At 37.7% G+C, this 26,415-nt stretch overlaps 1 protein-coding gene across 1 annotated transcript in view; it reads right to left on the bottom strand.

Annotated features, from left to right (window-relative positions):
* Frmd3 (FERM domain containing 3) overlaps positions 1–26,415 on the bottom strand; it is a 199,413-nt gene that overhangs the window by 105,905 nt on the left and 67,093 nt on the right. The window contains exon 3 of the mRNA XM_051163409.1: positions 10,786–10,828. Within this exon, the coding sequence (XP_051019366.1) occupies positions 10,786–10,828 (43 nt within the window). The remainder of the gene's footprint in view (positions 1–10,785; positions 10,829–26,415) is intronic.

The raw sequence follows: 26,415 nt of genomic DNA, 5'->3' as shown, positions 1-26,415 counted from the left end.
CTCACAACTGTCTGTAACTCCAATATCTGACACCCTCACACCAATGCATATACGTTAAAAACTTAAATAAAAAATATAAAAAAAAAAGAATGTAAATAGGAACTACTAAGGTAAGTTCTCCAACAGAATACAAGAGATGGAAGAGAGACTCACAGGCATTGTAGATACGTATGGTTGAAGAAATAGATAAAGTAGTCAAAATAAATGTTAAATCCTCACACAAAGCATCCAGGAAATCTTGGACACTATATAAAGACTAAACTTGCAAATAATGGGAATGGAGGAAGGAAAAGAATCCCAGCTCAAAGACACAGAAAGTGTTTTCAACAAAATCATAGAAGATTTTCCTAAATGAAACATATGCTTATAAAGGTACAAGACACATGCAAAATGCCAAATAGATTAGACCAGAAGAGAAAGTCCCTTTGCCAAATGATAATCAAAATAGTAAACATCCAGGACAAAGAAAAATACCAAGTAACACATAAAGGCTGCCCTATTAGAATTATACTCTACTTCTCAATGAAGACTCTAAAAGCCAGAAACACCTCAACAGGTGTGCTGCAGACTCTAAGAGACAGCATATGTCAGCCCAGATTACTCTTCCCCACAAAACTTTCAATCATAGTACATACAATAAAAAAAAAAAAAAAATGGATAAAGTGGTAAAAGAAAATGTTAATCTTCACACAAACCATCCATGAAATCTGGGACACTATGAAAAGACCAAACCTATAAATAACAGATAGAGAGGAGAAATGGAGAAAATAAAATATTCCATGATAACATCAAATTTAAATAATCTCTATCTACAAATGTAGCCCCATAAAAGATGCTAGAAGAAAAAAATCCAAGCCATGGAGGTTAACTAAACCCATGTAAACACAGCAAATACATAATCTCACATCAACAAAATCAAAAGAAGGCACACACACACACACACACACACACACACACACACCACACCACACCACACCTCACACTATCACCACTACCAAAAAAATCAGAAATTAACAATCATTGGTTATTGGTTTCTTTCAATACCAGTGGCCTCAATTCCCCAATAAAAAGACACAGATTTGGGGCTGGTGAGATGGCTCAGTGGTTAAAAGCACTGGCTGCTCTTCCACAGGACCTGGGTGCAATTCCAGCACTCACATGGCAGCTCACAACTGTCTTTAACTCCAGTTCTAGAGGATCTGGTATCCTCACACAAGACTTACATGTAGGCAGAACATTAATGCATATGAAAATAAATAAATATTAAAAAAATACAGATTAACAGAATGGATATGAAAATACTGATAGCAGGAGATGTCAGTTGTCCACTCTCACCAGTGGGCAGATCATGCAGACAAAAACTAAACAGAGAAATGCTGGAGCTAACTGATATTATAAACCTAAGAGATATTTACAGAATGTTCTACCCAAACACATAAAATATATTATTTCCTTTCAGCACCCCAGAAAACTTTCACCAAAATTGACCACATACTCAGAAATAAAGCAAGACTCAAAAGATACAAGAAAATTATAATAATTCTTTACATCCTATTAGACCATCATGGATTAAAGCTGGACATCATCAATGACAGAAGCATCAGGAGGCCTATGAACTCATGGACACTGATTAACTCTATTTTAATAAAAAAATGAGTTAGAACACAAGTAGAGAAATTAAAGACTTTTTAGAACCCAAAGAAAATAAATAAACAATATATCCAAACTGAGGACACAGTGAAAGTGGTGCTAACAACAAGTTCATAGCACTAAGAGCTTACATTAAAAAGAATTGAAGAGATCTCATACTAGCAACCTAACAACATATCTGAAAACTCTGGAAAAGAAGTAAGCACCCAAGAGGAGTAGATAGCAAGAAATTATCAAATTGAGAGCTAAAATCAATACAATAGAAACAAAGGGAACAATACAATGAATCAATGAAACAAAGAGTTGGTTCTTAGAGAAAATCAACAAAAAAGACAAAAATCTTATCCAAACTAACTAAAAGATGGATAGAGAATATCCAAATTATAAAATGAAAAGGTGAACATAACAGACACCAAAGAAATCAAAAGAATAAAAAAACAAACAAGCAAACAAACGAAATGAAACAAAACAAAACTTAAAAAAAAAAACCACATAATCCACCAAATTGGAAAATCTAAAAGAAATGGACATTTTTCTAGATAGGTACCACTTATCAAAGTTAAATCAAGATTAGATAAACTATTTAAATACACCTGTAACCTTTAGTGAAATAGAAGCAGTCATTAAAAGGCTCCAAACAAACAAACAAACAAACAAAAACAAAACTCAAAAAACCTTCATACCAGATGGTTTTGGAGCAGAATTCTACCAGACTTTCAAAGAAGAGCTAATGCCAATACCCCTCAACTTATTCCACAAAATAGAAACAGAAACAGAATACTCAATTCATTTTATGAGGCCACACTTACCTCAATACTCAAACAACATAAAGACTCAACAAAGAAAGAGAATTACAGACCATTTTTTTTCATGAACACTGAGGTAAAAATACTCAGTAAAATATTTGAAAACTGAATCCACAAAACACATCAAAAGATCATCCATAGTGATCAAGTAGATTTTATCCTACAGATGAATCCAGACCACCATATAAAGAAACAAAGATGAGACAATCCCAGACACTCAGAGACCACTGGCACTACTAAGAGGAGTAAGTAACTGCTGATGAAATGGAAGAGAAAGAAAAACATAAGGATCTGGACACAATGAAGAGAGGCAGAACTGGAGACATGAGAGTAGTGAGGATCAGCCTAATGTGAGTTGCTGGTGATGCCATCCTAGCTTGTGATGCCACCAGGGGCTACAGGTGGATGTTCCTGGTCTAGGTACATGTTGATGTCTGGAGGCTGTGCAGAACTGGCCCCACACCTTGCCTGGGCTTCTGGGGACAGTTAGCCCAGGGGCAGTGAGAGTAGAAGAGCTGACCCTGTCCTTAGCCAGCTGCAGTACTTGGAAGAATGGGCCAGGCACATTGTCAAGGAAGCACAAAAGACTTGGCCCTGGTTATAGAAGTTGTGGCTCAAGGGAAAGAAATTCATCCCCCACAGCCCCAATTCTTGCCTCTAGACATCTATGTCAGGCAGAAGAGATGGTTGCAAGATCATCAGAATGATACCTCTCACCTTCTGCAGCACTCAGGAAAGCAGGTCCTGCATCACACCTAGGCAGCATAGTAGAGTTGGCCCTGGATGTGGAAGTTGCAGATGAGCTGGCCTAAGAACATGAGCATGGGAGAGAGGACCCTGACTATTGTCTACTGTGGTGCAGACAAGGAGAAGATGTTCTCCTCCTCTCCCTCGTATTTTGCCACCTATGGCACATGGGAAAACTGGCCCCTGGGGTCTTGAGAGTGGGAGAACTGGTTCTGTCCCTTGCTGTTGGTGGCACTGGATTGGCCACCACGGACAAGGCAGGAGATCTCACCCCAATGGTGTAGGTATGGGAGAGTTGGTAGTCTGACCAGTTCATATACCTATCAGACACAGATCCAGGACTTTCAATTGGGCCTACCCCAACATCTATCCCATAAATGAACTGCTGGAGTGCATGAAGGTCCTACAGATACAAAAGTACAGGCTGTCCATGATACAGGGCTACAAGAGCATACTGGAGAAGAGTCCCAGTGAGATTTCTGTATTGGTAGTTTAGCAGAAGCCAGAGGCCTTATACCAGACAAACAACTCATTTTGATGAACATTTGGAAACAAAGAAGTGTGTACAAAAGGCATACTGCTGGGTACACTGTGACATTCGATAGTTTCCACAAGATTTTCTCCACCCATTTGGGGGCTGGGGGAGGTTGCAAGGGTGGAGGACCAGTATGAGGGAGATTGGGGTGCATCATGTGAAATTCACAAGGAAACAATAAAACGTTAAAAAAAAAAAAAGAGAGAGAGAGAAAAAGAAAAAAAAAAAACCAGGGAAAGGAAAAACAAAACAACAACAACAACAACAGGCAAAACCCCAAAGCTCACACAAGCATCTCATTAGATGTTAAACAAGGCTTTGACAAAATCCAACACCTCTGTAGGATAAAAGTTTTGAAGTAATTAATAATATAAAGGACATACCTACACATAATAAAGGCAATTTACAGCAAGCCTGTAACCAACGTCAAATTAATGGAAAAAACTCAAAGCAATTCCACTAAAATCAGGAACAAAACAGAGGGCTGTTTTCCTGCTCCATATCTATTCAATATAGTACTTGAAGTTTTAGCTAGGGCAATAAGCCAACTGACAGAGAGCAAGTAGACATAAATTATAATGGAAGAAGTCAAAGTATCACTCTTTGCAGATAATATGATGTTTATATAAATGACCTGGAACATTCTCCTACAGGTGATGAATAAACACTTTACATAAGCTTAAGTAAAAAGATCAGTAGCTCTCCTACATGGAATTGACAAATAGACTAAGGAAGAAATCAGGAAACACCACCATTCACAATATCCTCAAGTAATATAAAATATCTTCAGGTAGCTCTATCAAGCAATTGGAAGACTTGTATGATAAAACTTCAAGTCTTTGAAGAAAGAACCTGAAGACAATGTCAGAAGATGGAAAGATTTCCCATGGACATGGATCAGTAGGATTAACATAGTATAAATGCCATACTACCAAAAGCAATCTACATATGCAATTCAATCCCCATTAAAATTCCAACACAATTCTTTTTCCTTTCCTTTTCTTTTTTATTTATTATAACTTATTCACATTTCATGTAGATAATTATTCCCTTGCTCATATCATCCCATTCCCATCCTCCCTCCCTCTCCTGTCCTATTCTCTCCACCTAGACCTATGACGGGGGGGTTAGGGGGGGCAGGCTCCTCCCCAAGCAGAGGACCAGTCTATTAGGTCTCATTCTCATAGCCTGCATCACCTTTCTCTGTGTGCATACAGGACCCCCCGGCCAAGGGGAGTGGTCAAATCAAGAGTACTGGTGTTTGTGTCAGAGGCAGTCCCTGCCTTTTCTCTCCTTTCCACTGTGAAGAATCAGTTGCCCATTGGCTATATCTGAATAGAGAGTCCGGGTTCTTTGCATGCCTTGTCTTTGGTTGCTGCTTCAGTTTGTGTAGGCTCACTAGGGTCCAGCTCCACCAGCCTTGATGGTCTCCCTGTGTAGTTCTGACCTCTCTGGGACCTTCCATCCCCTTACTCTTCCATTCAACTCTCAACATTCCACCCTGAGTCCAGATGCAGATCCTTGCTTCTACCCCTATACCTTGACAGGTAGAGTCTCTGAGAAGACATATATGTTGGGCTAATATCCACTTATAAGGGACTATATATCACGAGTGTCTTTCTTGGTATGGGTCATTTCACTCATGATGATATTTTCTAGTTTCATCCATTTGCCTGCAAATTTCAAGATTTCCTTGTTTTTAGTAGCTGAGTCGTAGTCTATTGTGTTAATGTACCACTGTTTCCTTATCCATTCTTCTGTTGAGGGACATCGTGGTTGTTTCCAGATTTTTGGCTATTGTGATTAGAGCTGTTATGAACACAGCTGGGCAAATGTCCTTGTTGCATGGTGGATCATCTTTCAGGTATATGCCCAGGAGTGTTACGGCTGGGTCTTGCAGTAGCACTATTCCCAATTTTCTGAGTTTTTGGTCTTAGCCATTCCTATAGATGTAAGATGGAATATCATAGTCATTTAATTTGCATTTCCCTGATGACTAGGGACATTGAGCATTTCTTTAAGTGTTTCTCGGCCATTCTATATTTATGGCAGTACCATGTCATTTTTTGTTGTTGTTGTTGTTGTTACTGTTGCTCTATAGTACAGCTTGAGATCAGGGATGGAGAATTCTCTGGAAGATCTTTTATTGTACAGGATGATTTTAGATATTCTGTTTTTTTTTTCATATGAACTTGAGAATTGATCTTTCTAGGTATATAAAGAAGTGTGTAGGTATTTTGATAGGGATTGCATTGAATCTGTAGATTGCTTTTGATAAGATGGTCATTGTTACTCTTTTGATACCCCTAATCCAAGAGTATGGTAGATCTTTCCATCTTCTGATATCTTCAATTTCTTTTCTTAGAAACTTGAAATTTTTTTCATACAAGTCTTTCATTTGTTTACTTAGAGTTACACCAAGATACTTTATATGATTGGTGGCCACTGTAAAGGGTAATTTCCCTGATTTCTTTCTCTGCCCATTTGTATACCAGGGGGCTACTGAATTTTTTGAATTAATCTTGTATCTGGCCACTTTATTGAAGGTGTTTTTTCAGCTGTCATTCTCTGGTGTAGTTTTGGGAGCCACTTATGTATATTATCATATATCTGTGAATAGAGATACTTTGCCATCTTCCTTTCTGAAATGGGTCTCCTTCATCTCTTTTTGTTGTCTTAATTGTCAAGCTATGACTTCAAGTACTATATTGAGGAGATACGAAGTGAGTGGGCAGCCTTTCTAGTTCCTGATTTTAGTGGAATTCCTTTGAGTTTCTCCCCATTTAATTTCATGTTGGCTATTTGCTTGCTGTCCATAGCCTTTATTATGTTTAAGTTTCTGCCTTGTATCCCTGATTTCTCCAAGACTTTAAACATGAACAGGTGTTGGATTTTGTCAAATGCTTTTTTGACCTCTAGGGAGATGATCATGTTTTGTTTTTGTTTTTCTTTCAGTTTGTTTATGTAGTGGGTTACATTGATGGATTTCCTATATGCCTGGAATGAAGTCTGCTTGGTCATGGTGAATGATATTTTTGATATGTTCTTGGATTCTGTTTGTGAATATTTTATTAAGTATTTTTTTTCATCAATGTTCATAGGAGAAAATGGTCTAAAATTCTCTTTGTTGGGGCTCTGCGTCATTTATGTATCAAGGTGGCTGTGTCCTCATAGAATGAGTATGGTAATGTTCCTTACATTTGTATTTTGTGGAATAGTTTGAAGAGTGTTGATATTATCTCTTCTTTGAAGGTCTCATAGGAATTCTGTGCTGAAACCGTTTGGTCCTGGGCATTTTTGTTGTTGTTGGAGAGACTTTGACACCTGTTTCTATTTCCACAGGGGAAATAGGATTATTTAATTTGTTTACCTTATCTTGCTTCAATTTGGTTATCAATTTGTAATCTATCAAGAAAATTGTTCATTTCATTTAGTTTTTTCATATATGGCATATAGGCTTTTCAAGTAAGATGTAATGATTCTTTAGATTTCCTCAGTGTCTATTTTAATGTCTCCCTTTTCATTTCTGATTTTGTTAATTTGGATAGTGTCTCTCTGCCTTTTAGTTAGTTTGGTGAAGGGCTTGTGCATCTTGTTGATTTTCTCATAGAACCAGCTCTTGATTTTGTTGATTCTTTGAATTGTTCTCTTTGTTTCTATTTTATAGATTTCAGCCTTGAGTTTGACGATTTCCAGCCATCTAGTCCTCTTTGGTGTTTCTGCTTCTTTTTTTTCTCCTAGGGCTTCCAGATATGCCATTAAATTCCTTGTATGAGATGTTTCCAATCTTTTTATGAAGGCACTTAGTGTTATGAACTTTCCTCTTAGCACTGCTTTCAATGTGTCCCATAAGTCTGGATATGTTGTACCTTCATTTTAATTGAATTTTAGGAAGTCTCTAAGTTCTTTATTTATTTCTTCCATGACCAAGTTGTTATTAAGTAGAGAGTTGTTCAGTTTCCATGTGTGTGTAGGCTTTTTATAATTTTGGTTGTTTTTGTAGTCCAGCTTTAGTCTGTAGTGGTCCTATAGGATACACAGTATTATTTAAATCTTCTTGTATCTATTGAGGATTGCTGTGTGACCTACTATATAGTCAGTCTTTGAGAAGGTTCCATGAGATACTGAGAAGAAGGTAAAATCTTTTGTGTTTGGGTAAAAATTCTGTAGATGTCTGTTAGGTTCATTTGATTCATGACATCTGTTAGTATCATTATTTTTCAGTTTAGCTGTTGTTTCATTGACCTATCCTTTGGTGTGGGGATTGATTTGTGGTTTAGGTTTTATTAATGTTTCTTTTACATATGTGGATGACCTTGTATTTTGGGTGTAGATGTTCAGAATGTTGATGCCATCTTGGTTGAATTTTATTTCAATAAGTAAAAAGTGTCCTTCCCCATCTCTTTTGATTAATTTTGGTTGAAAGTCTATTTTATTAGATATTAGAATGCCTACTCCAGCTTGATTCTTGTGTTGATTTGCTTGGAAGGCCTTCTTCCAGCCCTTTAATCTCATATAATGCCCTTTATTAGAGAATTGATACCATTAATGTTGAGAGAGATTAATGATCAGTGACTGTTAGGTCCTTTTATTTTGAAGTTGGTTGTGGTAGTGTTTTTGTTTCATTTTTATTTTGCTAAAGAGAAGTTATCTATTTCCTGTGTTTTTCTGAGGATAGTTAACCTCAGTGGGTTGGTGTTTTCCTTCTAGTAACTTGTGTAGGGCTGGATTTGTGAATAGGTACTGTTTAAATTTGTTTTTGTCATGGAATATCTTGTTTGCTCCATCTGCGGTTATTGAAAGTTTTGATGGGAATAGTAGTCTAGACTGGCATCTGTGATCTCTTAGAGTTTGCAAGACATATCTGCCCAGGCCTCCTGGCTTTTATGGTCTCTGATGAAAAGCTGGTGTGATTCTGATAGGTTTGCCATTGTGTGCTGCTTGTCCTTTTCCCAGTACATGATTTCTGCTGCTATCTTGGATCTCCTCCACATAATTCTTTATCAAATTCTCAACTTCATATGGGAAAAACTCCTCAAAAACAATCCAAAACAATAAACGAACTGCTGGAGTTATTACCATTCCTGATTTCAAGTTTATTACAGAACTATAGTAATAAAAACAGCATGATATTGCCATAAAAATAGACACATTGCTCTTAGGCTTAGGCTGTCTCTACCCTCTATCTGCTGCTGTCCTTAGTGGTCAATTCACAATTTGGCATCTTACATATTTTCATTCTCTATAAACTGTACCTTCCCCAACACCCTCATTGCCTCTCCTCGGAGATTCTGGTCTGCTACACGGTTCCAAGCTTCCATTTCTCTCCATAGGTTCTGCAATACTGGGGATTCCATTGCAACCAGGGCTATACCTTTACCATGACTTTTTCTTTTGGTCTCTTATAGTGCCATGATCTCTTCAATCCTGAAGTTGCTATTGCAACTATAGCTGTGTGTTTACTAGTGGCCTCTACTGCTCAGTTGCTCTCTACAATTTCCTTCAATCCATAAGCTCTTATGTCACCAAACACAGTAACACAGAAGAGATTCTTACACATTACCAAGTCGGCCTGCCATCATGACATGCAACCTTGGTACCATCTGGAGCACAAGTCTATATGCTGACCCTGAGGAAATACTTTAGATTTCATCTCAATGTTGATGGTCTCTTCTTAATCATGGCTAATTTCTCAGTTGCATCTAGAGCAAATATTTCACATCATTGGACCTAGGCTTTTCTAAAACACAACCGATTCTTTAATCCTAGATGACCAGAAGAACCAGAGGCTTTTTATTCAAAATGCCACGTCTATAGTATTAATAGAGTCTTTGAGGGACTCTCAAACTTTCCTCTGAAATGTCACAAGCCAGGCTTCACATCATTTGTTCTGCTCTCAGCATTATATTCTAAATTCCTTCAGTAGTCTATTAAGCTCTTAGTGGCCCAAATTCCTAAACACTTCCATGAACCTACCAAAAACATGGCCACATTTTCAAAGCATTATCTTGTGATCCTTTTACTGAGTTTTGCTTTTGTTAGGTTCCTATTGCTATGATAAAAACACCATGATCAAAGGTAACTTGGGAGGAAAGTGTTTATTTCAGCTTGTAGGTCATAAGCCTATTTTGAAAAATAAGAACTGAAGTGGAGACCATGGAGGAGCCCTACTTACTTGGTTTCTTCTTTATAGCTTGCTCATTTTGCTTTCTTAAACAACTTAGGATGACCTGCTGCAGGTAGTACTACACAGTCAGCTGGGTATCCCCTCATTAACTACTCATCAAGAAAATCTTCCACTGATTTTCATACAGCCCAGTCTAATTTAGGCATTTTCCCCAATTACAGTTCCCCTTTTCCAGATAATCCTAGCTGTGTTGACAGAAAACTTGCCAGCACATGGTGGGGTAGAGTTTAAGAGCAGGCAATGGGTTGCTGAGGTACCTGTTAGAGGTTCTCCTTGAAATAATATATAAAAGCAGTGACTCAGACAAAGAGTCATGTCACCTAAGAATAAAAGGCAACTCTCCTCATAGCATGTTTATGACACCAGACTTTTAAAAGCAATAACCAGAAAGAAAACATTTTTCCAGTTTTCTTTCTTTAATTTTTTGAGTTGGGGCAAAAGAAAAAATTAATACTATCAAGTGAACTATTCAGTGTAATTTCAGTTTCAAAACACACTCCACTTGAGACTACATACAACACCTTAAACCACATGACAATCCTACAATCCAGGGGCAAGTATTTGTAGTTAAATTGATATTCAACCACACAATTTCAAAGTTTCTATTTCAACTAGAAATATGAAAGCAAGAGGGCAGAGAGGAAGAGGCACACTGGACAATTGAACTAATGACTGTGGGGAAGCCAAGATCATAGAAAAGGGGGGGAGAAGATTCATAATTCTCAAAGAGGGAAGCTGCCTTTTATGCAGGCAGATATCTTTCACTGTACCCTTATCTCTAGAGAGAGGCAGCTGTGTTAGGAAACAATTTATTTTTTGAATATTTTGTAGCAGAAATAAAACCATAGCTTGACACTTACATTTCATTTGCTTGAAGATGGACTTGTTAGGTTCAAGCCAGTGCTAAGGAGAAAACAAAAACAAAACAGATTGTTGTTGTGAATTAAAACTCCTGAAATGAAGCTGTGTCTGCAGAGACTGACTGATTAGAACTGCAGTTTTGTGGAAGGATTGGAATGTTACATGTCCAGAGGGTAATTATCTTACATTGGGCTAGTTATAACCCTCCAGAACAGCCATTCCTTGCCTATCCCTGTGTCTGGACTAACATCGTGAGAGTAATAGATAGAAACCTTTTAGAGTCTATCAACATAGCAGACAACTAGCTTTCACCAATCTAAAAGCTAAGAATGAAATTGGATAGCATTCAATATGCCTATAGAAAAGCTTGCCCCATCTTACTGTACCTGCCTCTCTGGTGTACCCACCAATGTATTTTTGAGGAGCTAATGACCTAAAATCCTCAGGTTGATTGAGAAACTTTGGACATAAAAGTTAAGTTGACTAAGAACATCTGCGGAAGTTTCTATTGAGGAGACCCCCCCCCCCCCGCAACCGCACCTTGGTATCTACAACTTTGAAACCACAGGGGAACTCACTTATAGATAGAATCATCCTTATTTAACATTTTCTATTGAGAAAAACTTGGTTTGACTCAGAGATGTTAGACTCTACTCTCCAAACCTTGACCAAGGACATTCTACTTGCTTGGACACTACTGGAACTTCTAGCCCCTAAATACTAAACAGTCTCAGAAAGACAATAAATAATCCACAGTCAACATCTACAGGCTTCATACTTTCAACTCCCTCATATAAGCCTGCTCCAAAAATTCACTGAGGCCTCCATTTCTATTTTACCCAGTGGCTATTGTCCTTCATTGCTCTAATTAGACAGTCTGCCTCTGTTGAGTTGAAGTTGGGCTCTCATTTCTTTCCCAGTTGCCACAGTCCACTCCAATCTAACACTTTTGGAAAACAGTGATGGCCTTCAATGGGCTCCTTCTCCAGTTGACTGCTTTCTTTCTCTTTTTCTTCATTCTCTACCTCTTGCCCATCTCTCCCCTTTATCCCAACAAATTCCCTTGTGAGGTCCTTAGTACTCAAAATTCAGTATGGGCTTAAATACTCCAAACACATTGTGGGCTAAAATGCCAATGGAACAACTCCTTTGACCTCTGCTTAGGTGAGCAGCACAAATTCTAATGATGTAATAATTTCTCTGCTTGGAGGACTTTATTGATTGAAGGGCTAAACTCAATTTTTGGCTCCTTTTCTTCCTTTCCACTATTGATCTATTTCTGTTGCCCTCTGACCTCCAGAGTAGAGGCTTTTTGGCACTCAACCACACTGCATCCAACATCCATACATCAAGACAAGTTTCAGGATCTGTCAAAGAATGTTGTAGACAAACATCATCATTTGGGCTCATGTTGTCCTCTGGCTTTGCCTGCCAGGTCACTAGAATTTTGAATCCCAGGGTTTTGTTTTCTAGTTTCCTGCCTTTGCCCACCAGGTTACTAGAATTGGAAATACCTATTTTAGACTCTAGTTACTTATTTCCATAAAAAAGCCTTACACTTATCTTGCCCATAATGAGGTGCAAGATCTCCATTCTCAGACACATTGGCTTGCATGAAAGTAAACACCAAGATATTAGTATAATGAGATCTGGTGTATTGTATCCATTACAACTTGGATAATACTCCTGAGTTTCTGAGTCTCCCTAACTCAGACAACTTCATATGACAGAATGACAAAAGGTGTGAAGTGTTCCCCATTTTCAAATACGTTTTCTATCTTCACTCTGACCCTTTGCTTTATCCCCTCATTTTTGTACTTTTACCAGCTTAAACTTCTAACCAAAATCCCAAATCTCATTCTCTTCTCCCCGCTCCCCTCATAATCTGGCTAATGGGGCCCTCCCTATCAAGTAGAATAGGCACTACTTTCAAATTGTCTTATGTCAATTAAGCTGAGCAGCTGACCCTTTACTGTGGGATTGGCTTTCCCACTTCAGATTCAAACATGTTTTTCTTAGAATGTCCTGGAAATCTCTGTTCTGGGTCCAGTTGTCTCCCTAACTTTGTGACAGAGAAAAGGAGAATGAGACAACCCTAAAAACAAAGACTCACAGATCCTAAAAGAGACAAGATTCTGCCAGCGAAGAGCCACTATAGTAAGCTCTGCTGGTGTTAATGCCTGCCATTTCTACCTGGGGGCTCCCAGACCATTATCCTCTGCAATAAAAGCTCCTGCATGCCCAATTCTCTTTTGTTCTACAAGTTTTTACTTTTGTTTCTGCCCAATCTAATGTGTTTGCTGAAGACCTCTGTTAAGTTTCTCTTTCACAATGAGGATTGTAGAAAACAATCCAAGAAAAGAAATTTATGCTCACTATCTTGGTGTATTAATATATGTCTTATATATGAATATCTATCTATCTATCTATCTATCTATCTATCTATCTATCTATCTATCTATCTATATTTAAACCCTAATATTTTCTTGACTACAATCTCAGCAGGAATTATAGTAACCCTGCTCTCACATTTTATATGCTACAGATGCTACCTCACATAACACTCTTCAAGTGTACATGTCATCACATTGCTGTCTTATGTTCTGGATCTTTGCCATTCTAAAGTTTTATTATTGCACCTCTTCTGAGGCACTTTAACTGTTACCCTTTCTACAGTGTTCCTTTTGTCAACTAGAGACAGTTAAGAGAGATTTGTGCCTCAAAACCTCTAAAAGTGTACGTGGTAATGTTAAAAAAGACCAATGGGTGATCCAGCTTTCCTTTTGCCATTCAGGGAATTGTTTTTTTTCAGGACTCAGAACCAAAACATCTGCCCTGAAGCCTTCTCTGCATCACACTAGCTATCAGAAAACCTTAAAGAAATTTCAGCTTAACATCCATCAGGATAACTCAAATCTCTGGCTGCTGTGGCACTCCAACAATTAAAGAGAACTATCTGACTAGAAAACAAAATCTAGCTGGGCAGTAGTAGCCTATGTCTTAAATCCCAGCACTTGGGAGGCAGAGGAAGTAGGATCTCTGTGATTTGAGGCCAGCCTATTCTACAGCGTGAGCTCCAGGACAGCCAGGGCTGTTACAAAGAGAAGCCCCATCTTGCAAAAATGGAAACAAACAAACAAACAAACAAACAAAGTCAGTCCTTTTGGGAAGATACTTAGATCACCATGGACCTAATAGCTATGATATTAATTTTATTATTTGATTTTCCCTTCTAAATTTTCACCACCTAGAGGGTCAAAGAGTTCTTCTGGCCAGAAATATATCAACCATTATCCAACATAATGACCACCTCTATGGATCAACTCAACCCTTCCACCCATGAAAGCTTGATCTTTGCCCCTACTCAGCAGAAAGCAGCTCCCAAACAAAAACCCCACTCCCAATAAGACCAGCCTATAAAATCCCCTACCTTGAACCTTCTTAGTCTAGTTTTTTAAATCCCTTCAGAATTGGGATATATTGAAATAAATATATATGTTGGAATAGCTTGACCTAAATATATTCAGCTCTGCTCTCTCAACACTGACCAGGGACATTCCATTTGCTTAGAACCTACTGGAACTCTGAACCCGATATGTTTGCAGACATACTGAAGGTGGCTCAGCCTCAACACTTGAAACTTCCCTAACCTCAATTCCCTGATTTAAACCTGTCCAAAGTCACCCGAAATGCTCAACAGCCAATGTTGCCCTTCATTGTTCCAAAGAAAGGATAGTCTGCTTCTGTTGAGATGGAAGTTCTGCTCTCCTTTCCTTCCCAGTCATCACAGTACATTCTCAATATACAACTCCCTTTCAGCCCTATAAAAATCTAGATCTTATTCCCCACCCCCACCCCATCTCACTCCCACATGCACATAGAATCCATTGCTACAGTTACTAATATCTTTCAGTTCTGACTCAAAGAACAATTCTACTTTTGCGGATGCCTGCCTTTTCTTAACTCTTCATATCACCTTCATCAATTCCAATTTAACATTTTTAAACTTGTCTTGATTTGTGACCTTCATACTGTAAAACTATAAAAACTTTGTGAAACTGCTTCCAGGTTGGAGCATGTAATTTGGGATAACCTAAAGATATGTGCCCAGGCCATCATTACTCAAAATGACTCCCAAAACAAACTATTTCTTATTCTCTGTAAGATGAGAATGGTGGGCTTTGCATCCACAGTATATACTGTGAATAAAAGTTCCAGGGGTGGTAGTGGGGGTATATCTTCAATCTAAAACCTTCTGCAAGGCTGATTGGGTGGCTACAGCTTTAATGATTGTGGAGTGGCCTGGCCTAGAGTTCTGGATGCACTGCATAACAAAGTTCCAGTGCCCGGTCTTGGTTGATTCTTCATTGCCCCTGGTAGATATTTCTTACTGTTAAAGACTCTCTCTCCAAAGGCTAGAATTAGGAAGTTGTAGCAGAAGCTGGTGTTAATGAAAAAAAAAAATAAAATAAAACTAATGGAAATTCCCTGGGAAAAACAGCTATGCAGTAAATTGAATCTCCATAGAATCCATTAGATTTATTTTTAGATTGTTAATGATTGATTAGTAAATGTGAGAAGGAATTTTAAAAAATTGTTTTAGAATAAAAATTCAGGAAAAATTTAGAAGCTGACAAACTGCAATTGAATCATTAGGTTTTCATGTTCAGCTTTAGAAATAAAAGATAAGTATAGATAGGAAAATATTTTCATCAGCTTGATGTTGAGAGAACTTGGTACCTTCCTGAAGGCATCATAAACTAGTTTTAGGAACCCTGATGTTCTCCTGTCCCTTACAGGATGACAATAAAGATGGAAATCTTTTTGAAACAAGGATTCAGGATAGGGACATAGAGGAAGTGGTGAACAGCCTGCTTTCCTGAACAGACTTGTCAGATTAAGGATGTTTCTGATATTGTAGAAATAGACCACCTTTGCTTAAATAAGGAGTTACACAATATTTTAAGAATCAAAGAAAAGAAATGATGGTATTATGCAAAATATAAAAGAAACAGAGAGATTGAACTTTTGTAGAAAGGTAAGTTTGATGCAACAGGTAACAGAAAATAACTTTTAATTCTCTTAATTCTGTGCCAAGCTTGAAACAGGACCAAACTCAAATAGAGTCATCATGTCTGGCATTTCTGTAATTGCAAGGCTTTACAACTCCAATTTTAGAGAAGAGAGCTTTGAATTGAAAGAGAATGATTTACTTGTAGATTTCTAGGACCCTCTGGATCCTTTTATTTTGCTATTCTCCCATGCGTCTACAAGTAGAACAATATGATAGGCAGATTTGGGCCCAGGGGTCCCGCTCAAACTAAGGCACCACACCAGCCCAGGACAATACAGGAGGTAAACTTTAAACCCCTTCCCAGATCTAGCCAATGGTCAGAATATTCTCCACAGTTGAGTGGAGAGTGTGATATGACTTTCTCACGTACTCTGGTGCTTCACATTTGACCATGTCCCCTGGAGGGGGAGACCTGGTGGCACTCAGAGGAAGGACAGCTGGTAGCCAAGAAGAGACTTGATACCCTATGAGCATATACAGGGGGAGGTAATCCCCCTCAGGAACAGTCATAGGGGAGGGGAATAATGGGAAAATGAGGGGGGGGGAGGGAGGAATGGGAGGATACAAGGGATGGGATAAACATTGAGATGTAACAAGAATAAATTAACAAAAAAATTAAAACAAACAAACAAACAAACAAAAAAAAAAAAGAAAGAGAATGATTTTATCATAATGTTAACTTTTAGTTCTTATAAAACTTGCTGTTTGCCTACTTTTTTCTTGTTTGTTTCTATATACTTATGTAACCAAGAAAGACTTAAAGTTATGTAATCAATAATTAAAGTATCTAAGGAAATGGTTTTGTGTATAAATAAAGCCTGCAAGAGACACAGGTTGTCAGAGTAGGAAAAGCCAACTCCAGATGCACTTCCTCTCTGTCTTTCTCTCATGAAAAGAAACTACACGGGGTCCAGTGTCTGATTCCTTCCTCTTCACTTCTGCATTCATCCTTCTTCAAGCCCCTCCCTCATCCATGGCAGAACCCCAGGTAGTAGAGAGTTTGGAATGTTACAGGTCTAGAGCCTAACTAAAATTTAGCTAGGGCAATCTTTAGACTTCTAAATAGCCATTCCTCCCACCTCCCTTTTTTTTTTTTTGAATCTAATATCCTATGACTAACAGGTAAAAAAGTCTTATAAATGCATTAGCTTAACAAAAGACTATTTTCCACCAGTCAAAGGACTAAGAATGCTGTCAGGCAGAATCTAAAGGTTATATCAGAGTACTCCCTGTTTTGCTGTAACCCAGTCTTTCTGATGTGTCCATTAATGTATTGAAGAATGTTTTGATTTATGACTTTTTTGTTCTGTACTATAAATTCTCAGTGTAATGGCTTTGCTGTTGGAACACAGGATTTGAATAAGCTAAATGTGTTCTTGGGTCATCGTCATTCACATTTCATCTCAAATTAAACTATATTTTATCTGCTTTGAGTTGAGAGTTGTGTTTTTGTGTCATTGACATCTTGAGTTCAGGTAAGTCTCTTTTAGAGGCACCTGCATGCACTATACTAGAAAGAAAAAAAAAAACAGTGAAAATTAACCAAGATTTTACATTTCACTCTACTCCCTCTTGTGACAGTGCAGAAATTCCTCCATCTTGTATTCTTTTAGCTTGTATTCAAGTTTAACTGGAATTTGATGTCCTTGCTGAAGAATCCTATGGAAAACTACCCAACTCTATTCTAGGAATCTGGGGTCAAGATGGCCCTGAAAACTTAGCTGTGTTAATCTGTTGCTAGTATAAACTGCCCTCTCCAGCTAACTGCGTATCTTAGATTCTGTTAAATTTCTTCCTGCAGCTGTGAAACAAGATACCAGGAAGTGAATTTTGCCTTTAAAAGCTCTTGTTTGGGGCTAATTTGGGGGTAACAAATATCTGAGTATGGGCCTAGCTGGCTGGAATAAAGACTTTCAACTGGCTACAAATTGTGTCTAAGTGTACATCTTTGGTGTGCTAACACCCTCTTTCTTCCAATAAACCTCTATGCCCTGCATTACCTTTATTGCTTAATGTAAATTCATGCACATAAAGTAAAATAAAATAAAAGTTAGTTAGAATTCATTGATTGCTTACCAAATACCAGATGCCCTTCAAGAACTTTTTCTTGTACAGGGAATCTTATTTAGTTCTCACAACTACTCATTTGCCAATGAGAAACCTGTGGCTCTTAATATAAAGTGATTTGCTTAAGGTTACTTGGCTAACGCATAATGGAACTAAAGAGGGAGGGCCCTTAGCATCACAACTAGGCAGCCTCCTACTGATCACATGCATGACAATGCAACATCCTCTTTGATGAATATTTCTTATTTTCTCAGGAACTGAAAAGCTGAGGGGCCAAATCAGTAGTTTCCAGTCTAATATGTCAGATCTGTAAAGTCTTCACAAGCAGTAAGGAGATTCTTTCAACTGCTTCAATATTTGGAATATCATGAAACTATGTACTTACCTATACATAGGTAAATGTCTTCAAAAGAGCACGTTTCTGTCCTTCTGACCAAACTTAGATCAGCTTGTTTTTTGAAAATCTTACTATCTTATAATAACAAACCAGAAAGGTAATTTGTCTTATCACTTAGCATCTAAATAACCCTGTGCAAAAATAGTCTCTGTATCTAAGATTCCACAAATATAAAGTGCAAATTGACCTAGCATCAACATTAGGGATGTTTCAAGGACTTAAAATTATTATAAAGACCATAAATGTGAGTCTCCAAGCTGCAGTGTAAAAACTAACAAAGGTTTGGTCCTGTTGCCATTGTTTTGATTTAATATGCGTGGTGTAGTTAGTAGGCTGCATCTTTCAGAGAGATTCATGGAGGTAAATGATAAGCAGACTTCCTTGTGATTAAGTCACTTTGGGAGAAATAAACAGATAAATTTAAAATTATGCTAGGAAAAAGTAGTAATCAGAGACTTGTACATATTACTGTATCATGAAGGTATGCAATAGTTATTTTGCCAGTCTGAATGCACATAACATTTTCAAGTTCTCCTTGCTTAGAAACCTTTGAAGTCCTAGCCTTTCCTTACTGAATTTGAACCCGAGTCTCTCTTATGCAGTGAACTGATGAGTCTGTTGCCTTTCATGTACTGCGAAATTGGTGCTAGAAAGTAGGTGCTGGATGAAGCTTCAAAGAGAATGAATGTCATTTGGGATTGACTATGTCTGTCTGCCAAGGATAAAGATGGGAAATATTTAAGGAATGCCTTTAAGGTGCTTACCATCTGTGTCCTAAATAATTTATTTTAAATGATCTGGTTTCTTCATTGCTTTAAGAAATATACCTAACAGTTTCTTATCAGTTCCCATTTTCTTTCAAATTCTGTGTATTGCACTGACCTATACAGTGTGACCGATATTTACATTTTTAGGGCCACTATTCTTTCCCAGAAGGATATTCATATGGTAGAAAGACCTAAGAAAAATAACCTAGTAATAATCATGTTTTAGAGGATTATTAGGACACCATGGTTTCAAAGAGAACTAAGCTCAATTTGTTAATAGTTAAAACAGTGGCCAAGCAATTTCATTATTCTGTAATTCATGCATGTAAACAAAAAAGTACATAGCAAGGATTTTCACTCCATTTAATATGAAATAATAAATGCTTACAGATAATATCAAAAGCCATCATTAGGAAATAAGTAAATAAACTGTAGTTTGCTAATATTCTGGATGACTCAAAAAAAAAAAGAGTGTTTTAGCTGAGATAAGATTTTATGTGTCACACATACAAAAAGTAAACTGCAAATTTTATATCCATAGTGACCATTAGTATCCCAAGGGAATATATCCATAATGAACATCTGTGAATACCACAGCCACCATTCTAGAGAGTTTATAGTTCTAACATTAGTAGCTCGACTCCTTTTGATATGCTTTCCTTTGCAAATTTAGTTAGCATGCTGTGATAAAAGGCAGAAAATATTCAAAATTAGACACGGAACACTCAAAGACTCGATGGCGTTTGATAGGATCCTGAGAGTACCTAAAAGGTTCAACCCTGACATTTGTAAAATAATTGTGCTTATATTAGAATGAGATGAAAATAGTGTTTTTCTTAAAACTTATGTAAAAATGTTTCAAGGTGCAATTATATTGTAAGTACTTACATGGTTATTATATTGCTTAGATTTGACTCTTATATGGAAATGTTCTTCAGCTTACAGGCAACAATGAGGTAATGATTAAGATATTGAGAGAAACATATATTGCTAAAACTTTGGAAATTTTTGAATAATCTATCATATGAGTAACATGATTTATTTTGAAAATAAAAAGCACAAAACACTGTAATATATTTGAAAAATAAATATAGGCATCTAAACCTATTCTTTAAAGTTTAGAAGCAACACACTAAAGTGACACTAGTTGGAACATATATAGTATTAATGAGGGGCACAAATGTAGGGGTGTTGGTTAAAGGGATTTAGAGCTTCAGCCTTTTGTGTAGCATTTTATCTGAGATATTTCATCTTTAATGCTTTTCTAAGTATTGGCAAATTACATTAATAATTAAAAACAAAATTAAAAACACTGAAACCTAAGCTCTACTTAGAGGATGAAAGGGAATTTCCTGTAATTTTTACTCTGCATGAAGAATTTTCATCATACCAGGAAGATAGGAAGCTCAACTCAAGACTCAGGGTCATAGTGTTTCTCCTTGGCGGGCAAAGAGGTACCTTCAGTGAATTCGTTCTGTATTGATCTCTTTCCCCTTCCTTTCTCACTTTTCACTCTGCCATTATTTATGCATTTGCCAGGCACTTTTCAGCCATTTGTCTCTCCAGGCTCTTCTTTTGTTTCCTTCCTTTGTTTGCTCTTTCCATTAGAGTTAAGAGCTGGCCAATAATGTCAGCACTGAAGCACATCAGCAACTTCTATTTTTACTAGAGGTCTAGATGTGTAAAACTATAACATTTTATGGGCTGTGCTTGGAAGTTAGATATAGGCTTAGATACTTTTCCTCTTTTGTTTAAGTTCATTTGCTACCTGGAATTTATGGCACCTTAGTTTAAAAATAACTCTGTTTTATAACTAAAAACTAGTGTTCCTTAAGGAAAGCAGAAAGAAAAGGTTGCCAACTGAATACGTGAATTCATGGCTGGTGTACTATTGTTGAACACTTTATTTCTTCAATTTTTTTGCAGAATAAAAGTCCAAAACATATAGAAACTAATTTCCCAGCACTAGCTCTACAAAGGGAACTGTGGGAGCAAGAGAAAACAGAGGATGTATTGATTAGTATAACTTGAAAGTACTAGGATCCCATCAGCAGTAAATGAGATCAGACTTTGGCAGTTGTCCTCATGGTTTGTTTGTTTTAACATTGACAGTAGGTAGAGTTATCTGGGAAGAGAAACCTCAAGTGATAAAATGCTTCCATCTAATTGTTCTGTAGGCAAGTCTGTACAGCCTTTCTTTATTAATGATTGATGCAGGGGGCTCAGACATTGTGAACATTGTCATGTCTAGGCAGGTGGTCCTGGGAAGTACAGGATCTTGGAGGTTCTGTCCAGTAGCAGAACAGAGGCCTAGACAGCATGTCAGGAAGCACTGTTCCTCTGTAGCATCCGAATCAGTTTTTGCCTCCAGGTTATTGTCGAGTTCCTGGCCTGAATTCCCTTCGTGATGGACTGACTACAAGAATAAGTTACAATAAACTCTTTGCACATCAAGTTGCCATGTGAGTCCTGGGATTTGAACCTGGGTCCTATGGAAGAGCAGTCAATACCCTTAACCACTGAGCCATCTCCCCATCCTTGTAGAATTCTTTCAAGTGTAGGAGTTATCAATGAATAACGTTAGATGTCATGCCATGTAAATTCAATAACATTATTACTGAACAATTCCAAAGCCAGATAGCCCTATGGGTCTATTTAAACTCTTTAAAACATGACATATAAAATCAATGATATAAAATGGATAACATGGATGATTCATTTTAAAAACACAGGTACTATTTGTCTCACGGATAAAAAAAAAAAAAAAAAAAAAAAAAATACCCTGAAGGATAGGAAGATAATGAGTCTGTTCAAGGCTGTGTATAAGAGGGAAATGGCCTGGACAGGTACTCATCTGTCTTTCCTCTGTAACATGGTAAATTTCTTCTTTTTAATTTTAATTTACTATAATTTATTCAGATTACATCTCCATTTTTATTCCCTAGCTTGTTTCTTCCAGTTTGCACCCTTCTTCCTTCTTCCACCCATCTCCCTTCCCCTAGACCACTGACAGAAGTGAACCACCTCCCCCACCATATGAACACAGCCTATCAGGTCTCATCTGGATAGCCTTCCTTCTCTTCCTATGTGTGCCCACAGAAGGCCTCCCTACCAAAGGGAAGTGATCAAATCTGGAGTACTAGAGGTCGTGTCAGAGGCAGTCCCCACTCTCCTCAAAACCTCTGGGGATGAGCTGTCCATTGGCTATATTTGAACAGGGGTCTAGGTTTACTACATGTATTGTTCTTGGTTGGAACAACAGTATGTGCTGGTCTCCCTGGGCCCAGATCCACCAGCCTTGGTGATCTCCTTGTGGAATTCCTGAACCCTCTGGGTCCTTCAATTTCCCCATTCTTCCATACCACTCTCAGCATTCCACCTGAAGTCCAGCATCGAATTCCAACATCTGACCTGATCCTCCACTGGGTGGAGTTTCTCAGAGGACATCTATGTTGGGCTAATATCCACTTATAAGTGAGTATAAACTATGCAGGTCATTCTAGGTCTTGGTTACCTCACTCAGGATGATCATTTCTAGTTCTATCCATTTGCGTGTAAATGTCAAGATTTCCTTGTGTTTAATAGCTGAGTAGCATTACATTGTGTAAATGTACCAGAGTTTTTTTTTATCCATTCTTTGGTTGAGGGTCATCTCGGCTGTTCCCAGATTCTGACTATTATGAATAAAGCTACTATGAACACAGTTGAGCAAATGTCCTTGTTGTATGGTGGAGCATCTTTCAGGTATATGCCTAGGAGTGGTGTATCTGAATCTTATAGTAGTAGCACTACTCCTAATTTTCTGAGAAAGCTCCATATTGATTTCCAAAGTGGTTGTACAAGTTTGAAATCCCACCAGCAATGGAGGAGTGTTCCCCTTTCTTCATATCACTGCCAGCATGTGTTGTCACTTGAATTTTTTTATCTTAGCCATTCTGGTAGGTGCAAGATGGAATCTCAGAGTCCTTTTCATTTGCATTTTCCCTAACAAGTAAGAATGTTGAGCATTTCTTTAGCCGTTTCTCAGTCATTCGATGTTCTTCTGTTGACAATTCTGTTTAGCCCTGTATCCCATTTTTTAATTGGATAATTAATTTGGAGGTGTTTAATTTCCTGAGTTCTTTATATATGTTGGATATTAGCCCTTTGTCATATGTAGGATTGGTGAAGATCTTTTCCCAGTCTATAGGCTGTCATTTTGTCTGTTAACAGTGTCCTTTGCCTTACAGAAGCTTTTCAGTTTCATGAGGTTGGTCTGAGAGCCTGAGCTACCGCTCTTTGGTTCAGGAAGTTGTCTCCTGTGCCAAGGAGTTCAAGGCTCTTCCCCACTTTTTCCTCTAACAGATTTAATGAGCTTATTTTTATGTTAAGGTGTTTAATCCATTTGGACTGTAGTTTTGTTCACAGCGATGAGTATGAATCTATTTGCATTCTTCTACATGTAGATGTCCATTTAGACCAGCACCATTTGCTTAAGATGCTATCTTTTTTCCACTGTATGAATTTTGCTTCTTTGTCAAAAATCAAGTGTCCATAGGTGTATGGGTTTATTACTAGGTCTTGGATTCCATTCCATTGATCAACTAGCCTATTTTATGCCAGTACCATGGTGGTTTGTTGTTGTTGTTGTTGTTGTTATTGTTGTTTTTGATTTTTGTTTTTAAAAAACTGTTGCTCTATAGTACAGCTTGAGATCAGGCATGGAGATTCCTCCAGAAGATCTTTTATTGTAGAAGGTTATTGTTTTAGCTATTTTCTTTTTCTATATTTGTAAAGAATTGTGTATGAGCTGGGCGTGGTGGCACGTGCCTTTAATCCCAACACTTGGGAGGCAGAGGCAGGAGGATAGCTGTGAGTTTGAGGCCAGTCTGGTCTACACAGTGAGTTCAGGACAGCCAAGGCTAAACAGAGAAACCCTGTTTTGAAAAACAAACACACAAACAACAACAACAAGAACAACAACAACAAAAGAATTGTGTACGAATTTTGATGGGAATTACATTGACTCTGTAGATTGCTTTTGGTACGATGGCCATTTTTACTATGTTGATTCTCTTGATCCATGAGCATGGGGTATCTTTCCATTTTCTGATATCGTCTTCAATTTCTTTCTTCAGAGACTTGAAGTCTTTTCATACAAATCTTTCACGTGCTTGGTTAGAGTTACACCAAGATACTTTATATGACTTGTGGCTATTGTGAAGGGTGTAGTTTCCCTAATTTCTTTCTCAGTCTGTTTGTCATTTGTATACAGAAGGATTAATGATTCTTTTGGATCATGATAAATTTCTTAGCCATACCCTTGAAACTCTCAAGGCTTCTCTCTGCTGAGTTTATAGTTGACCATGTTTTCCTCATTTTTTTCTTGTTTATTTTATTTGGGTCATCCTGGTTTCATTTTTTTAGACCACATCTAAAAATATGAGTGTCCTTTAGCTTTCTGGTTCTCCCCATCTACAATCTCTTCCTTAGTTCTACAATCAAATCTCAGGGGTTGAATAAAGAAAATATTTTGTTGGTTCAAAAAAATTCTATCTGAGGCCTAAGCTTCTTATTTAGCTTTTGACTCCATTTTTTACAAACATTTATGGAGTCTCACTGCTTTAACTATGCTAACAGGTTTTCCAAACTTAATATATTCACATAGGCACTGCTCACTTTCCATACAGCTCATTTGGTGATTGGCCCTAGCCAGCCATGCCATGACTTCAGATGTGCTGAAACTGTATTCAGAGAGAAAGTGTCCCCTTACACCTTTCACCTCTTTCCTCCACCAAGGCACCAAAACTTGTAAAGATGAAGGTGAATGAAAAAAAATTTCTTAGCCCTTTCTAGACCACATTAGTCATCTTCTGAACAGCCCCCCAAATTTAGTTTTGCTCAAACCCTCGGCGTGTATATATCCAATCCTATGTAAGAATAATATTGGATGTTCTAAGCCAAGAATTATGGGGAGCTGGTTACATAGCAAAATAACTAACACAGCTTGTCAGGTTTCATTCACGTAACACCATTACAACTCAATTTTGAAAATAATCTACTGAAGAAAGCTCAAAGGAAACAAAAACCTCCTTTAAATGTTCATTGCACGATTGTACTATTTGTATTTATCCAAGCTATGCATCATAGCAATGGTCAGCTTTTCCCAGATTGACTTAAAATCTGACTTGAAATCTATTTTAAAACTTTCAAGCCCTTGGTTTCTAGTGATTTTGGCTGCTGTAAACCTCCAGCTTCTTTTTTTTTTTTATTCAATGATACCTTGTAAATTACAATTGACTTCTTTCAAGGTTCTTTTCCAGCCAAGTGAGAGAAATTCCCTACTTTGAGTATTTTCTTTTTCCTGACTCCAATTGTGTAAAAATTGCATTTCCCAACCACATCTCTTATTCCTATAACTGTGTTCTGTTTCAACGATTAGTCTGTGTATTTGCCCCCTCTCCTGTTAAATTAATGACATCAGAGAGTTTTGAATAGTTTCCAGTTCTTCCTCTCTCTTTTCAGAAGGGCTTCAGATGTTGATAGGATGCCCATTGTGTGCAATAATTATGGTTAAACTCCAAGATTTGCTGTCCCTGAAGGATTCTGACAACTTCCCAGAATGTGGCAACGTTAGTTCTTTGAGCCATACCTGGACATCTTAATAATATATTCAACTTCAAAGAGGTGATGGCAGGGCTGGGTGCTATGTGGCTCCAGCGACAAAGACCTTAGAGAAACAAGTCATCTGTACATATCCCACAAGGCACCCAAAAAGTTGTGATTTTTAAATACTTTTTTTAATTTTTAAATTACATTTATGTGCTTATGTCTCTGTGTGTATGTTTATGTAACTGCAGGTGTCTGAAGAGGCAACAAAAGAGCATAGGACTCTCTCAAGCTGGAACTATGGGCAGTGGTGAGTTGCCTAATGTGGGTGTTTAATATTCAACTCAGATTCTGTGAGTGTAGAAAGCACTTTAGACCACTAAGAGATTTCTCCAGCATTTGAAATTGTGATATTTAACTCTTGTTGACCTTCAAAAACAAAGGAAAACTTAATAAGCATGTCAATCCATAAGCAAGGACTTCTAAATCCTGTTCTGTTCAGGGATGCCCTAAATCTTTGGTTCCTTTCCTGATCTCAGCGATGAGCATCTGAGAAGCAATTATCCTGAGGAGATCAGCAGGAAGCAGCCTTTCACTAAGAGGAGCAGGTGGTGAGACATAATACCATCTGGCTTCCTGCCACGATCCAATAGTTTATTCCATTCTCTGTCCTCCCGAAAGTGCCTGTAGAAAATGCAAATTGTTCTGATATAGATAAGATTGTTTTTCATTATTA

Source organism: Acomys russatus, chromosome 2, assembly GCF_903995435.1.
Source record: "Acomys russatus chromosome 2, mAcoRus1.1, whole genome shotgun sequence".
Classification (NCBI taxonomy): domain Eukaryota; kingdom Metazoa; phylum Chordata; class Mammalia; order Rodentia; family Muridae; genus Acomys; species Acomys russatus.
This window is presented reverse-complemented; position numbering and strand designations above follow the sequence as displayed.